Source organism: Python bivittatus, unplaced genomic scaffold (genome assembly GCF_059951505.1).
Source record: "Python bivittatus isolate LINGU-HERP-01145 unplaced genomic scaffold, Pbiv_v1 ctg000020_np1212, whole genome shotgun sequence".
In the NCBI taxonomy this organism is placed as follows: Eukaryota; Metazoa; Chordata; class Lepidosauria; order Squamata; family Pythonidae; genus Python; species Python bivittatus.
The window spans coordinates 36,088,134-36,105,916 of record NW_028277030.1 but is presented as its reverse complement, the minus strand read 5'-3'; the positions used below and the strand labels follow the sequence as shown (position 1 = coordinate 36,105,916).

Genomic DNA, 17,783 nt, shown 5'->3' with positions numbered 1-17,783 from the left:
GTCAGAAGCTCTGTATGTGGACACTTAAATGTAAAATGTCTCCTCTTCATTAACCATTTTTTTATACAAATTAGAGCATCTTGGATACTCTGTGAGTTCTTTAGCCTTTATGGAGGTTAGGCATTTTTATGATGCTCATCTCAAAAGGATGTGCAAATATCTTATTTTCTCATTAATAATGGGGGTGTCCTGTATATATTTGATGTAAGATTTTCAGGTATTTCTCTCTTAAAGGAATCCTTTTAAGTCCAATGTCCAGGGTGTTTTTTAAAATCAGTTCTTTTTGGATTTCATGTGCTTTATGTTTAAGTTTCTTGCTAATTTCAACTACTTTATTTTGAAGCGTTTCATGTATTTTAATGGAGAGATAGTGAATATATTTCTTTTTAAAGGTATTTCTAGTGACATACATAAACTGTATGTATATCAAATATCGACTTTGGAAGTACCTTAAAGGAAGTCATTTAAATTCAGCTTGCTTTGTAAATATATATGCAGTAGATCTCTATTAAAAGTAATGTCTCTTCGAATAAGGTTCATTGATTGGTGACTCCATGATGTCCATGTAATTCCATGCAACATTATCAAAGCAGTTTGACACTGCCTTCTTTCAGATTTTCTTTCTTTTCTTTTTTTGTCTTCCCAATCTAAGTTACAGCCCTATTATTACCTGGCAGTCTCCTGACCAAATACTAATCGGGCCCAATCATACTAACTATTTGAGCCCAAATTGGATTGGCTGGGGCTGCCACTCACTGAGACAGACCTCTATTATGTCCAAGCAAATGTAAGCTTAATTAATTAATTAATTAATTAAGGAAGCGATCAGAGACTGCTTAAGCACCCCCTTCTCCATTGAAAAGCATTCAGTGGCTGTGTTTGCATGACACACTAAATCATAGTTAATTATTGTTTACTCAACCTGATTTTCTGGGTTTGCTGAACATGTTGAACATAACCCAATTGTATGAGACGAGTTCTCAAAATGTATTAAGCTAAAATACAGTTAGATTGCTAGTGGTTCTGTTGGTGATACAAACACAGCCAACATGTCCAAGAATAATATTAATATAATTACTGAGCTTGTGAGAAAGGAGAATTAAAGGTATATATTTACAAAGTTGAAAGCTACAAAAAAATAAAAGAGAATAGAAAAAAAGATATAAAAAGAAAAATAGGAAAGATAGAAGAAAAAATGAACAACCGTACAGTATAGATCAAGAAAAGAGAAGGAGAAAAGAAAAAAGAAATATTTAAAGAAGCAATTTCTGATCTTCTTTGCAGCAGTTACAAATATAGGTAATGTTGTTTCGGCCCTCTGAAATTACATAGCATAATTTCCTTCTTCCCATATGCATTTTTATTTATTTATTTATATTTCAAATTTGTCACCGCCCATCTCAGTACATCCCTTTTTAATCAGTAAATCCAGAGATCGACAGTTCATTTTTATCCATTTTCAGCAAAAAGTCCATAAAGGGTTTCCAATCTTTTATAAAAGTAATTGTTGTTCCCTCCTTAATCAAACAAGTCAATTTAGCCATTTCTGCAAGCTGTTATCTTCACGATGCGTTCCTCCATTATAGGTATTTCTGTATTCTTATAGCCTTGCTGCAGTTAGCATATATAAAACCAATTGTCTATGAATCTTTTCTAGCTGACTGTCAGTAATTCCTAGTAAGAAAAGTTCTGGTTTCATCTGAAGATCAATTTTTAAAACTCTCTGCATCACCATATGTTCTTGTTTCCAGTGTTTTTTTGCTTTTTCACAAGTCCACCATGCATAATAAAATGTCCTTTCATGTTTTTCACACTTCCATCAGTAATTAAAAGTACCTTTATACATCTTAGACAATTTCTCTGGTGTCATATACCAATGGTACATCATTTTATAAAGGTTCTCTTTTAAATTGTAAGACAATGTGAATTTCAAACCTTTTAATCACATTCTCTCCCATTTGAATATTATAACCAAAGTTCTTAGCCCACTTTATCATGCATTCTTTAACTTGCTTTTCTTCCATTTCAAATCTTAGCAAAAGTTTGCGCACTTTAGCAATCACATGTTCATCATTTGTACATAACTCATTTTCAAATTCTGTTTATGATACTCTGTTCCTGGTACTTTATCTATATTAAATCTTTAGTTGTATATATTAAAACCATTGAAAATTAAATCCCTCTGCAGTTAATTGGTCTCTTGATTTCATCTTCAGTTCTCCATTTTCCTGTACTAACAAATCTTGGTATGTTAACCATTTTTCTCTGCCCACTCTTTCTTTTCTATAAAATGCTTCTTGGGCTAAGGCCAACAAAAGGATTTTCAGGCATAGCTTGGATTTATATCTACTCTTTATTTGTAATATGGCATTCCTAATATAATGATTTTTTAAATCTACATTTACGTTAACCATAAAAAGCCATGCCACCCAAACCTTAGACTGTGTTCTTCTAATTCTGAGTCTCTTGTTTCTTAACAACAGCTATTCCTTCATCCAAACCAAACAGCAGGCAGCGAAATACAGTTTAAAGTACATCCCAGTCTTCTTCTTTCTTTTGCATCTTGGAGAATCTTACATTTAATTCTTAGTTTCTTCACCTGCCAAATAAATCTAGATATGTCTTTTTGCCACTGTTTAAATGCTGCATCATTTCTTAAAACAGGTAATTTCTGAAATAAAAACAACATTCTATGTAACACATTTTTGCCACAGAAATTCTTCCCAACGATGATAAATTGTAATTTTTTCATCTTAATAGGTCCCTCTTAATTTCATTCCATGCTTTAACATAATTATTTTGAAATAACATAAAATTCATGTTAGTTATAGTAATACCCAAATATTTCACTTTTTTCTCAGAATGAAACCCATTTTTTACAGACAGTTCTTTTTGTTCTTCCATCTTCATATTCTTTGTTAACATCTTTGTTTTCTCCTTGTTAATTTTATACAGCCAGTGCACCAAATTCTTTTAGTTTTTCCATTCCAGAATTAAAACCAAGTCATTGCTGAATGCAGAGGAGCATATTTTTGATGGCGAAAAAGGGACCAGGAGCTATATCATCCCTTCTTCCAAACTCCATACCTGGGAAAGAAAAAATGCCACCACCAGCATCCTTCCTCCATTTCCCCTGTTTGGGGCCTGGGAAAAATTACTTGCCCTTTGAATGGGTTTAGGTTGCCAAGAATAGGGAAGAGCCATCCAAACTCAGCAGTAATGTCCTTAAATATATTTGAATGATTGCTTTCCCAGAATTGTGTTGTACTATGTGGTCACTAGGAGTCAAAAACCATTTGATGGCACATAATCACAGTAGTATATCAATGCTTCATCTTTTTTTTAAAGACTAGTATTAGACTTTATTACAGCTTGAGAATTTAATATTTCTGTTAAAGTGTGTTTTTTGTTTTTCTGTTTTTATGCTTTTATAATTTTAACACCGTTAGCTACCCAGAGTCATGACTTGAGATGGGCGGCCATATAAATTGAAATAATAAAGAAAATTTTGGGAAGAAAAAAAACACTTGAGAAGAATTCACCTTTATAATTATATTTCTGTTGCCTCTGTAGGCTGATGATAATCTGAAGGCTTATCACTAGTGGAAAGTATTTTCAATCCAGTCCAGTATTATTTGTGTGTGATCATATCTTTTCAAAGCAGAAATCTTCCCAGGTAGTACTTGGAAGTGGACTCCCCCAGATTGGAAGGCTGATGCAAAAGCAGGCAACAAAACTTTCCTACCATCAGATATTTCAGAGTTGCATGTTTGACCACTGCATTTCCTCCCTTCCTTGTTCACATAGTCAGAAGATGTAGCCTTAGCTAAAGTTAATTTGACAAGGTCAGCTATGCTACCCTAGGTGATGATATAGCTTTATATAAAGTCACAGATTGTTCTACTGTGTTATAGTTCCGGAAGATCAAGCTGCTCCTAAGATTTGTATGACAGCCCTCCATTAATTTAAATACTGAAGTGTACTGTTCATTCACTAAAAAAAGAAAGACAGAGGTGATCCAGAATTATTTATAAAATGGATAAGGGCAGACAGTTGGAAAAACATTTTGTTTTAAGCTATTATTTTCTACAAAACTATAACTAATTAGAAAACAGGCTATTACTACCTCTTTCATTTCAGGCTTTGACTTGTCAGTCATGTGCCACAGTGTTCAAAAAGGGTAGAGATCGTTTCCTTCTTGTTTATTTATTTATTTATTTAATAAATTTGTATGGCCACCTATCTCATATACATGACTCTAGGCAACTAACAATTAAAACAAATTGGAACAAAGTAAAACACAGCCAGTGATTAAAAACATAAATAACTTAAAACAGCATAGAATAGCATCCGAGAATAATCTAACTCCATATAATCAATATAACCAAACAGTGGGCTCGCCCCAACTATTGTTGCTTTAAAGATTCAATGTGTACAGGTATGTTGTGTTCAGAAGCAGTAGTTTTACTAGCTTTTCTGTAGTTCCCAATAACTATGCTCCAAAATATCTTTGCTGAGATATATCACACTGTTAAGCACTCATTTAAAAGTCTTTAAGATGATTATTTTCTCTTTCTTTGCAAAGGTAGGCAACCTGATGTTCTCCAGATCTTTTGGACTATGACTCCCATAAGCTTCAGACATAGTAAATGGTCAGGGATTATTTGTTATTATATAAAATATCAAGAGATCACCAGGCTGCCCATCCCTGAGCAAGTAAGATTAATTAAACCTTCTAAGGCAGTTGACTGGAAGAGAATTCTTTATAAATTCAGTGTACAGCTTAGCTAGAGTAGATCCTAACTTTGTGTTACTGGCATGGGAAATGCAGCAAGTACAGTTAGTACAGAAAGTACAGTTATCTAACACCCACTCTTCTCAAATGTGTTAGAAAGACAAGGAAAGGCAAAACAAAACAAAAATAGATCACGCCAGTTCCTACAAAACTGCATCAAATATTCAGAGCTATAGTCAATTGTGTCTTGATCAGAGAATTTCTGTGGAAAAGTCAAAGTATTTTTTTTCTCTTTCTTTCTAGGTGACACAATGGAATCATTGGATACAACAATCAATAGCTACTTGGATGTATGGCTTGGACCAAGAGGTATGTAGCTCGTTTTCAAGGATTTGAGCTGTAAGAAAGCGTGAAATGCCTACATGTTTTACCTAACTTCTAATAGGATACATGTGCATTTTTCTGTCCAACTTTTATTGGAATTCAGTAAAGATGTTTTGATTGACCTTAACTGGTCTTACAATTTGGAAATCAGTAGATGGCTTGCTTTTGGCACAGAATCCTGCGGCGAATACACTACTGCTGCTTTATCTCCAAGGAAAATGTGGACAATAGCAGTGTCATAGTTTTGACTTCGGATGGTAACCTGCACAGACAGGTGGGGTGACAGTTTATTAGCAGTTTAGTTACATAATTTCCTTCCCAAGCTCTCTTCTGAGGGGATTAGGCCTGCCATGTTTATCTGTGGGGGTCCCTGTAGTTGTCTTTGAGCAAATCTGCTACCTGACCAAAATGGTTTAAGATCAACTCTGCCTCAGAATTCCTTCCATTAAGGCTTACTGCCTCAGCCCATCTTTTTCTAGGAAGCCACCACAGCTGACAGCCACTCTCCACAACTAGGCTCTTTCAGCAGATCACCTGCCACTGTGGCATCTTTGGTAGATCTCATCCCCTGGAGCTCACTTGGCCACATGACCCTTACAAGGTATGCTGTATGGCCTTATCCACTGAGTCACTTCCAGCCTCCCACACTGTGCCCAGTGATGAGCCTGCTTATCTTGGTCAGTCCTTGGCCTTGTCTGCATCAACTCCACCTGGGTCTTCCTGGCCTGATGCAGTATTATCTGTACCTGCTTCCACTGCAACAGCTTCAAGCATGATTACCTGGAGTGCTATTTTCCACTAAATGTTTAGCCTTCCTCAGCTCTATAGCTTAAAGCAGTGTTTCTCAACCTTGGCAACTTTTAAAATATGTGGACTTCAACTCCCAGAATTCCCCAGCCAGCATGCTAGGGAATTCTGGGAGTTGTAGTCCACATATCTTAAAGTTGCCAAGGTTGAGAAACACTGACTTAAAGGAAATAAACTTGACAGCTCCTTTACAAAGAAATAGTTGTCCCTACAGCCATCTCTAAACCACAAGAAAATAAGCTCCCCATACATCTTTCTCAGTCCTGGCATCTCTCAGTTGGACTGTAAACTCCTTCCTATTGTAGCCATCAGTGTAAGTAGGTGGGGCCATTTAAAAGCAATAGGGAAGGGAGGACCAGCAAAGCATTCCTTTCCACAGTGATTCAGACTCTTTCCTTCTACAAGTAGGGGAAATAATTATCTGCTGGTGCCTGTTAAACATACTTCATAGAATTCCTCAAATGTTTATTAATCTTATTCTGTACCCACAGCCAACTCAAAGTTGGCTCAGCGTAATTGGCACAACATTTATTCCAGGCATTCAGACTACTGTATAAGATTAAAATTCTGTAGTGCCATTTCATACTGACATTGGTATCTGAAGTATTTGCATGGGAAGCACATTCCATATTCATGGGAAAAAAAACATGACACTGACACGCTATAATGACAGTTTCATAGTTGCGGCAGAAAAAGCACAAATTAAAATTGTTCCATGATTAGCTGTAGTTGAATATTTTGAGGTACAATCCCATTGGAAAATTCCACTGAATTATTTTTAGTGGGAGAGGTTTGAGATTGTCATAGGTTTGGCTCCTGGCTGTTGCATTTCATGAAGTACCATGATCAGAGAAGATTTCTGCCTGTGACTTGGAGAGCTATTGCAGTTAAACTAATTCAGGAGTGAGAACTACAAATCCAACATGCCTCACCATTGATCATGCTGTTTAGGGCTGCTTGGAGCTGTAGCTCAAAAATATTTGGGGATTTGCATTCCCCACCTTCAAATTAACAGTGTCAAAATTCTGGTGTCAGAAGTAATAATTTCATATGTCCATTTGCTTAATTGTACCATTAAATGAATGGGAATTAAAATGTTTTAGTCTTCATTGGATGAAGCCTCAGGATTCTTGAATATGATTGGATAAAAGTTTTAAACTATAACTCCTGGACAGCCATTTTGAACTGAGGGGCTCAAGCAGTTCTTCTCAAGAGAATTCAAAGCTACTTGGAAAAAAATAATCTTTAATGCTCATTATTCTCATTATTCTGCTGCTCAACTGTGCATATCAGTAAAACTGCGAGAACAGCAATTAATGGGACATGGGAGAAAAAAGTTAATTGAAAATGGAGAATAAAAAGTAATGGTGACTGCAAGTACTTTGAATCAGGATTTTAGAAACAAATATGAAAAGTAGTATATCAAGTGCTGCTTTGGGGAACAGCATTTTATAAAGTAAAGGGGACATAATTAGTTGTATTTCCCTTAACAACAGCACAGTTAAATCAAACCTCCTTATATGGGGGGGGGGGATGTTGTTGCATAAATGAGAACAATAGACCTTTTTTAGTGTATTTACCAGCTATTATTCCTTCAGTTTCTATGGCTAAAGCTTTGCTGAAGAAGTGGGGGAGCGAGGGGGTGGAACCTAGAATCGGCAGCTATTTGATAGTGTTAAATCCTGGCAGCTACAAAATACAAATAGTAATAACATTTGTGCTCTGTTTCAGATCCCAGAGTAAAAGGATGGTTTCTCTTGACGAACTACACACCTACCTTCATTTTCTCTGTCTTATATTTATTAATCGTATGGCGAGGACCAAAGTATATGCAGAACCGACAGCCATTTTCAGGCAGGGGCATTCTAGTGGGCTATAACCTTGGAGTTACGCTTCTGTCCCTCTATATGTTTTATGAGGTAAGAAAGGAAGAAGTTATGCATTTGTTTGAGAGCTCAGTACTTGCAATATGAGGATGACTTTTATTTAAGCCTGCAAGATACAATTATTTCCTTACTACTTCTGTTTTCTCTTGTACTTCCCTAAAGATAATTTCAAATATGTATAGCTTATTTGGTTAGGGTCATATTATACCTGGTAGACAACATAGGTGAGCTGGTTATTGTGAAAAATAGGAAATTAGATCTTAATATGACTCTGTAGCAATAGGGAAGAAAGACAACTGAAAGGAAGTTTCGGCAGACCTATTTTAATAATTGCAACATGCAGTTGTATGCTGCTTCTGTGAAAGAACTCTCATGGATTAAGTATTGCAATTAGATTTGCATATCTTCTCAAATACAGTATTTTTCAAAGGGGTTAACTCACATATTCAGTAATCAATGAGCAAATTATGTCCATTATGTAATATGAGAATTAGCCATTAAAAAGTAATAAGGTAATTAACACAAAAATGTTGCTTGAAAATGTGTAACTTTTAAAGTTTCTACTCTTTAGAAATAATATGGATATGTTAAACTTTCTGTTATTGTTTAATTTGGGCTGATTCTCTAAAAGATTAATTGATCGATCGATCGATCGATCGATTGATTGATTGATTGATTGATTGATTATGTGCTGTCAAGTTGGTGTTGACTCTTAGCGACTGCATAAGACTCCATAATTATCTGTCCCTAACCTGGCCTTTCAGGTCTTCCAATGGTGCACCCTCTGTAGAAGAGCCTTACTGAAATCAGTAAGGCTATTCTAAGTAAATGCTCAAAGTAGCTGATCATGGTGTAGAATCAAGTCTACTCATATAATGTGATACATCCATTCCCCATCTTATTATCAAAACAGGCTAAAAATATGGAATACAAGCATATTATTGGTAGAATTCTAAAGATAAAATCAGTTCATTTTTTTAATAAGAGCATAGCCAGATTCATTACTACTACTATCAGTAATAATACTGTTAATAATAACAATGTTATTTAGATTTATATCCCAATCTTCCTCTTGTGACAGATAATGGAGTCTCTCTAATTTTATTTTCACAGTAGCCTGTGAGATAGGTTAGATTGAGAAATATTGACTGGCCCAAAGTCATTCTGTGAGCTCCATGATCTTTGTTGAAAGCTTGGTCTGCATTAATGATTTTGAACAATAGCTGAAAACAGCACTAGTTTTCCTGTTTTGTGTCTGTTGCTTATTTTATTTATGTCTCACGTTTATTTACTACTAGATTCCTGATGGTTTACCACAATAAGATAATGAAACAATAGAGATAAAAACCCAAGAAAAATACTCTAAAAGAGACAGCTACAAACATAATTTTAACATGAGATAGTGCTAACCCACATGGGCACCCACAGTTTTCATAGGGCTTTGGAATAACTCTGTCCTGGCTACTTTCTAGAATGAAGGCAATTTTGTCCCCAATCTGAACTCTGGGAAGAGGCTGTTCTATAGGGCAGGGAATTAAAAATATCATCCCCAGGCGTCCACCAAACTGTCCTCAAATGGAGTGTGAACTTGTAAGACATTGCTTATATGTTTTGTACTATATGAGTGTAAGCTTCATTCACAGACTGTGTCCCACATATCAATATGAGATGTATCTGATCACAGGAGAGGCAAGAACACTTTCTCTGTCACTTCATGTAGAGTGCACATACTTTAACACATACATTTTTTATTTTGTGGAATTCAGAAGTCTTCTTTAAATTAGACAGGCTATACATAAATGTATTTTTCCATGCACTTGCAGTATTTCAGGAAACCATATTTAATTTTGGCATGATACTATCTCATAGCATATAGTCTTGTGTTATTTATTTACTGTATATAGTTAGGAGCAAGGACATGCAGAACAGCCGTTCTATTTCAGGAGGAAGTTGCTAGTTCTTATGCTATATGAGGTAAAGGAGGAAAGAGGTCAAATTAATCATGATCACGTTACAAGTGATAGTGGAGATTCACTGCATATACAGTAGAGCTTTCTCGGTGCTGGCCTTACGGATGTGGAACTCTTTTCTGCATGAATTATATTTAGCTTCTAGTATGACTCCCAAATGCACTTTGAAACATGTCTGTTCCCAGCTGCATTTCCCTTACGCTTCTTAGACTATGAGATTTATCTGTCTTTCTCTATACTTAAGTCCTATGGCTTTGTTTATAATTTTCTTTTTATTTAGATATTCCAGTCTATATCCAGTTTGTTCATGTGTTCATCCTCTTTATTTATATATAGACCACATAGACTCACCACTTTATGAGGGGATGGCCCTGAAATGTCATTTATGAGCATTTAAAGAAAATTAGGTATGGAGTTTAAGCAGATAACGTGAAGTGGTCTCTTGCAAGACTGTTGGACTTGGCAGCTGCTTGTGCAGCCCAGATTCAAAAATCTCTTTGTGTCTGAAAATAAGCAAATCAGGACTTTCATACTATTTTGAACATAGCTGGTACTTTACAGGACATACTTCAGTTTCCTCTAGTTGTCCGAGGGTTTGTGGCATGCTGTAGTTTGAATTGGAATTCCAAGCCTTTTTTTCCCCAACAAAAATGCCTGAAAGTCCTTGATGTAGTCTCTATTGCTGTTTAGTTTGGTCTTAAATAATGACTAAATAGGAAGTCTTTGTAAGATGCTTTGGTTTTCCCATACCTTTGAAAAGGATAGCTGAAAGTGTAAGATAAATAAATTCCATAGAATAGAAGGTTATGCTGGAATCCAGCTCAGTGGATTCCGCTAAAGAAGGTTTTATTCAGAAAAACAGTCTCCAGTGCAGTCTCCGAATTCCCCCCTGCTCCAAAGAGTTGGAGAAAACAGAAGAGTTGAAAATCTCACACTTCCCAAGAAAAGCTTTGCATCTGTAGAAAAAAACTCTAGGATTTTCCCCTGTGATATTGCTTTGTAAGAAAAAAACCACAACCTACAACAAAACAGGACTTATCAAAGAAGTGTAACTTATTAAAATTTCATACAGCTCAATTGTGCAATTTATTTATCTAGGAGAGATTAGTGTATGTTTTTCCACTTGGACATATTTGCTATGTCAAAGTTAATGTTGAAATGAGATAACAGCATTGGTGTTATGTGTTCTGGATCAAATACTTTGACACTGAAATTGTTGCTGATCATTCCCCTTTTAGCACCTTCATGAATGATAGTTTTTAACTTGTTTCTTAAAGACAAGGATATCAGAATACCTGTATGTATGCCTATTTTGCCAAAATGTGATATATATCTAACTGTTCTTCCAGAGACCTATGGTAATCATCTAAGCAGTATTCCCCTTCATGTTTTGTTTACATTAAGTCCATGAAATAGATTATTCTAAGATTGAATGGGGGCAGGTGCTTCAAGGAGCATCATAGCTAATTTGGATTTGAACTTGGATCTTTCCAGTCATAGATTTGCAGTCTGACCCCTGTACCACATAAGATAGGCTCTGTGCAGCTCAAATCAAGTGCAACTAGCATGTGGAACAGGGTTTCCCAAACTGTGAGGTGCACCGCCCTTGGGAGGTGCAGACAGAGTCCAGGGGAGGTGTGAAGAACCTTTTAGTTGCATTGTCACAATAAATCCACCTTTCCCAAAATGTTATTGTATTGTTTTCTTTGTTCATTTGTGTTCATTTTGGTGTTTGGATTTTTAGGGGAGGTGTGTATATTAAGATTACTCTATAGGGACATGTGATGGCAAAAAGTTTAGGAACCCCTGATGTAGAAAAAATAATCTCACACATGTGGGGTAACAGATAGAAATAAGTTCATACCAGCTACTTAACATAAATTGCTGCAAATATTATGGTTAGTCCTTTTGACTCCTTTTTTGGGGATGGGGGTTGGGAGGAGAACCATGGAAGCTGTAATAAATGAAGCTGCTTCTCAGGAGGCATTCTTTAAAAAAACTAGAAACATTGCTATTGACCTGCATTTTGTTTGTTTGTTTGTTTATAATTAACAACAGCTGGAGAACATACAGGCTAGTCCAATTTAAAATTCTAATTGTTTGTTTCATGTGCAAATCAGCAAGGAGACTTAAAATAGAAGGTTGATGGAAAGCATAACAGAAGAATACCTTGGAATATAAACTTAACTCTCACCCTGTTTTAGAGATAAGAGAAACCTATCTAGCATTAGCATAACAAATTGCATGTTTGAAAATGTGAGAATTGATTATGGTGTGTTCCTAATTCTTCTTTTCTTCTGGTAAATCAGGGTTCTGTAATCTGCATTTTGGAAATCATCAGACCCTGTTTGACCACATAAAAGACATATGTATAGGAAATGGAAATCCATCCCTCTTTGATATTCAAATCTCTTTAGAAGCCTGTTTATTTCAACCTTTGTTAAAATTACTTTGAGTGGGGATCTTCTTTGGTCCTAAGGCCAAAGGCAAACCTCCTCCCATGTAATATCAGAAGGTTTTTGCAAGTGTTCAGTTCAGACTTTGCTAGGATTTTTTGTCCTTCCTCCAACTGTTCTTCAGATGGAAAGAGAAAGAGGAAGTGTGGCAAAAAGATGGAGAAGGGGTGAATCTCCCTGCTTTATGGGATAAGCATGCCCACCACTCGTTCTTTCTCTAAGCTGTCATGGATATGATTTGGATTCTTTCATGATTTGTAATCTTCAAACTTTGGTGGTATCATTTGTAAGTACCTGTACAGGTCCACTGCTGTCTATTGACTGAATGTTTCTTTTGCACTAGCTGGTGACAGGAGTATGGGAAGGAGGATACAATTTCTTCTGTCAGGATACGCACAGTGGAGGTGAAGCTGATATGAAGGTAAGATTCTAAGCTGACTCTGCTGCTTTGCTTTACCTCTTGCGCTGGGAATGAAGGTCAGTGCAGTTCTTACATGTGTGAGCATGCTTATTTGGGAAGGACGCTCTTCTAGCTCTGCCTTCCCAACCTGGTGTTTTCCAGATAGGCTGAGAATTCATTCCCCTAATTCCCAGCTAGCATGACTGAAGTCTACCTTGTCTGGAAATCATCAGTCAGTAAAGGCTACTGAAGGAAAGAGCCTGCTTTAATTTGTGTTGCTTGATGGTGCTTCGAAAAAGAAAGCAATGCATATGTACATATCTCTAAATAAAGACCTATCCTAAGAGTTTGAAGAAGAAAGTTTGCAGGAGGTCTAAAAATCATTCAAGCTATCAAGGATTTATAAGTAATGTAGCCCATAATATGTCTTGAAAGATAACTTGCTCTCTCTCAATTCAACCAGGATTGTGGGAAGCACATCTGTTTAGGATGTGTGTTGTTCTTGTATGGGAAAGATTTACTAATATAACTTGGCTTAGTAATGTTGGAGAAGCAGGTAAACTAGTCTGCAATAAAACTCACTTGGTTTGCTTTTATGCAGTAACTGAGAGAAAATGTCAGAACTAGCTGCTTAAAATGCAGTATGGCCTGGGTGGTACTACACTCTAAATCAGCTGATTTAGTTTATTAGCTGATCTATTCAAGAATATACTGTACAAGGTTTTTTTAATAGTCATTTTATTGAAGATTACAACTGCAAGAATATACTGTACAAGTTTGGACCACTGTTGCGAGCATAATCTTTACTTTATGCACTCCAATTTCCTAACCACCATGAGTCAGATTCAGATGGAAGGGCTTGATAGGTCACTCTGAGTGTGTTAAGACTGGGTGAGGAATAGGGCCTGGGCCTTCCTGATACAGCGCTAATAAATGCTTCACATCGCACACATTAGAGCAAAAAGAGGCCACAATGGGAACTTTTTATTTTGTCTTTCCTACAAGAAATGGAATGTGGAATGTTTCTGGATTACCCAGAAAGATTTTTGTATAAGCAAAACCCTCTTAAAAAGCAATTCCAAGTAAGTCTGTAGTTAAAAAATAATCCCCTTTAAAATGTGAAATCTTTTTTTAAACTTGCCTTTGCTCAAAATATAATGCTGAACATAGCACTATCCATGAAAGCCTGTAAGTATGCAATAGAAATTCAAGTGTTATTCCCTCATTTTCAGCACTTTTTTTTCATAGCACACTTCTGATGAAACGCAAGCATTACAATTACAATACTTCAAATGGAAGAATACTCACAACTAGTGGCAGGGAATTAAATATCTCATACCCTCTTAAGGAAATGGTGCAAGAAATCTGTAATGCACAGCTCATTACCTAATCTGAGGAAAATTAGGTCAAAAACAGGAGCAACATTCTAAACTCCCCATAAATTAGTGAGTCCATAACAGTTTGGCTGCATTGCGGAAACAGGGAGTACATCTTAATTAAGACCTCCAAAGAGTTGTTCACGTGGTTTGCTTTGGTTTTATTAGGAAATATGCTTTTAATGCCCATCCTGCTCTCCTTTGGAATATGCTTTTCTGATTCACATTGACTTGTCTGTTTTGTAGATTAATTGTGTGAAACAGGACAGTCTTTCATATATGTAGATTTTTTGAAGGATGAAGAGAGATGTCAGAAATCTTGAGAAATCCTCTTTGAGTCTTTCTTGGGGCTGATGAGCTTCCATTGTGATCTCATCCATTCCTTCCAGTCTTTATCCATTAATCTATTCCATTCCAAACTTCAAAGCCTTTTTCTGTTTCTTTGTTTATTCTTGGCTTTTTCTTAAATTGTATTTTGGAGCTGCTGGCTTACTTGTAATTGCTGTTCTGTGTTATCATTTCTTCGATGGGTCTCCTTGGAAGGATTCTGTTCTTAAAGTCAGACTAAAAATAGTGGAATATTACAATTACAGGAATCAATAGACCACCTCTTCTATTTTAAATCGTTAGCCTTTATTTGTGGGATTTTAAAGTCTCCCTTAGTCTGATATGATATTTAGAAGAAGCATTGGTACACTCCTAATGGTTCTATGGAGCCTGTGGATAATCACTGAGTATGCTATTTTTTAAAATTTCATTTTAAAATGAGCACATCAAAGCAGGCTAAGTTAGAACTTGGACGTGAGCCATTATCTGTGCAATATTCAAATATGCACTTTCCCAATTGTACTCTGGATTGGTAAAATCCTGACAAGTGTTTATCATGTGGTCATTTCAGTGGATATTATTGTTTTGAAATTTCAGTACCATTATTTTTTTTTTAGTTTGCAGAAACTCTTATTATGAGTTTTTAGATTGATTCGTGCTCAGAATCTTGGCCTGTCAAATTATTGCTCAGACCCAAAACAAGTTATAATCCTACACTCTGTCTGTCTTCCCCACTTCTATTATGCTCTTGGCATCAGCAAAGGAGCCAGGTCCCTTAACCTTGCTTTTTTGTGTCATACTAACAAGGAAATACTGGTTCAGATCTTCTTCCCAAATTAAAATATCGACTTAGTATTATCTGACTAACATAATGACATTTGAATTGAGCATCTGTATCCTGCCTTTCTTCCAAACAGAGCAGAGTACTGTATCAAACACAGGGAATACAGGTAGTAGTCCCCAGGTTAAGAATGCCCCATTTTAAGGATGGTCCATAGTTAAGAATGGAGCCTATTGTAGCAAAATTCGAGTTAAATACACAATGATTTGAGTTAAATACACAATGGTTCGAGTTCATTACACAATACTACTTATACAGTATTATACAATAATACTGTTCTGGCTTACATACAAATTTGACTTAAGGACAGACCCTGGAAACGGAACTTGTTCTTAAACTGGGGACTACCTGTATGTCAAGTGTTATAACTATGTTATCAACAGTTGTAATGTTTGAAAGATAATTCTGTGACTGAATAGGATTTGGAACCGATATGTAATCAGCCGCAGTAATCTATCACTATGGCTCTTGGGGAATTATCTGCAAAAGGAATAAACAGCTTTTCAGTACTCTGTAAATGGTGTATGGTTGACTTCTCAATCTGAGTCTCTTCATTTGTTTGAGACTAAAAATTTCATCAGTCCCAACCATTTCTTTCTTTTCATAACCAGGTGTTGAAATGTTTCTCTGAAGTAGGGAAAAAGAGATTGCACAATCTTGAGAGGGGGGTGATTGTGGGATTTTAAAAAAAATTCTGAAACATTAAAATGAAGCAAGCTAAAGGTTAATTTTCCACTTTAGGGTATACAAAGTGACTCATATGTAGTGACAGATTTAATGCACAAGAAATATATTTATTTATCTTAATTTCATAACATTAGGAAGAAAACCCTTTTACAAACGAATGAACAATAAATATCACAACTTACTAAAAGCCAGTAACAATAATATAACAGACATCTCATCCCTTAAAATGCTAGAATTGCAAAATTCCCCAAACAATTGAAGCTACAACATCCATAATCCTGGATAATGCCAAGGAAAAGAAATTAGTCTTGAGGCTTTTCCTAAAAGCTTGTACTGCATTCCTTATTTGTGGGGTTTCTGTCAAAAAGACCCTCTTCCTTGTATCTGTTCTTCAATCAGATATCCATCATATAGTTGGTAGGGGGTCAATCTACTTGCCTAATTCATACTTGCTTGCAAATTCTTAAGCATGAGCTTAATCATTCTTTGTCCTGTAACTTAATTTTAATTGACTCAGATTTCATCCTGGGCTGCAGTTATAGGCTAGCTTGCTATTTCATAATATGGTTGCATGTAGCTTGTTCAGAACTAGTTATCTCCCTTCGTATCAACCATCCTCAGTCTCTCCAACCTGGCAAAAGCTTAGGGAATACAGTGGCCTTAATTCATGTTTGCTCAGATTGTTCAGGGATCTCCGTAGCAATGTGAGGATTAAATATTTCCCTTGTGAGTTTTGATGCACCTGAGCTACATTTTAATCGGCTTAAAATCACAGTGTCTTTTACTTTAGTCACAGCTTCTATTTTATACCTATAATCAGACAGCTACTTCAGACATGCCCAAAGTGTTTGGACTACCCAGTGGAGCATCTCCCTTTCCTTTAAACAGCTTTCTCTGTAAGATTAACACCTGGCTGTGAAACTGTCCTGAGTTTGGAAGCACAGAACACTACTGAATGAAGCCATGGTTTAGCAGACCATGGATCAGTAGGAGCACTGATCACTAGGATCTTGTCCAAGAAGCACCTGTCTTTGAGGCAGGGACATATATATGTCCCAAGTTTTTATTTTGCATGTCTTTGTGGAGCAAACATCTGAACTATTTCTCCTCTTACCAGATTATGCGGGTCCTTTGGTGGTACTACTTCTCAAAGCTCATCGAATTTATGGACACTTTCTTCTTTATATTACGAAAAAATAACCACCAAATCACAGTTCTTCATGTGTACCACCATGCAACTATGTTGAATATTTGGTGGTTTGTTATGAACTGGGTGCCTTGTGGCCACTGTAAGTATTCTTGTGACTCAGGATGGGAGATGTGTGTGCGTGCGCGCATGTGCATGTGCATGCTTCTGGAAGAATTTCACTTTAAAAGAGAAGTGATCATATGTATATATCTATATACAGTCAGTTCTCAACATAACATTTACTAGATTGAAAGGATTTTTTTTCTATTTTGTTTTTAATTGTTTATAAAGTTCATAATGATGGTCATCCAAGCTGTTGTTAAATTGGTATAACCTTTTTTTTTTTCTTAGTCACCAAAGGTGGGGCCAATGGATAAAGGTTAACTCTTTCACGGTCACCTTTTGCCCTTGACTGTTACTTCTTTGTCTTATTTTGTTTAGCTTTATATTTTGTCAGATATTTGTCCCCTGCCAACTTGCACTGTTGTAGATGTTCTGACTTACAATTGGAAATAGATATCAGACTGTCAAAAACAGTGCCAGGCAGAAGCTGCCAAAAAGCTTTCTATGTGGTAGCAGCTGCACATTGATGTCACACTTGGAAACATGTTGTTTAGATGCTCATGCAGTCTGGAGGCTTCCACACTGCCAGCATCAGATACTGTATCTGCACCAGGCCAGCAAATGAGCGAGATGAGGAATCAGTCACTTTCACTAAATCAGGA

The 17,783-nt window shown here is 36.2% G+C and overlaps 1 protein-coding gene across 2 annotated transcripts in view; it reads left to right on the top strand.

Annotated features, from left to right (window-relative positions):
• Nucleotides 1–17,783, top strand: part of ELOVL5 (ELOVL fatty acid elongase 5) — a 57,953-nt gene that overhangs the window by 35,048 nt on the left and 5,122 nt on the right. For both annotated transcript variants that reach the window (XM_007436204.4, XM_088137053.1), the window contains exons 2-5: nt 5,039–5,104; nt 7,658–7,845; nt 12,582–12,659; nt 16,987–17,158. In XM_007436204.4, the coding sequence (XP_007436266.1) occupies nt 5,047–5,104; nt 7,658–7,845; nt 12,582–12,659; nt 16,987–17,158 (496 nt within the window). In that variant the 5' untranslated portion in view covers nt 5,039–5,046. The remainder of the gene's footprint in view (nt 1–5,038; nt 5,105–7,657; nt 7,846–12,581; nt 12,660–16,986; nt 17,159–17,783) is intronic.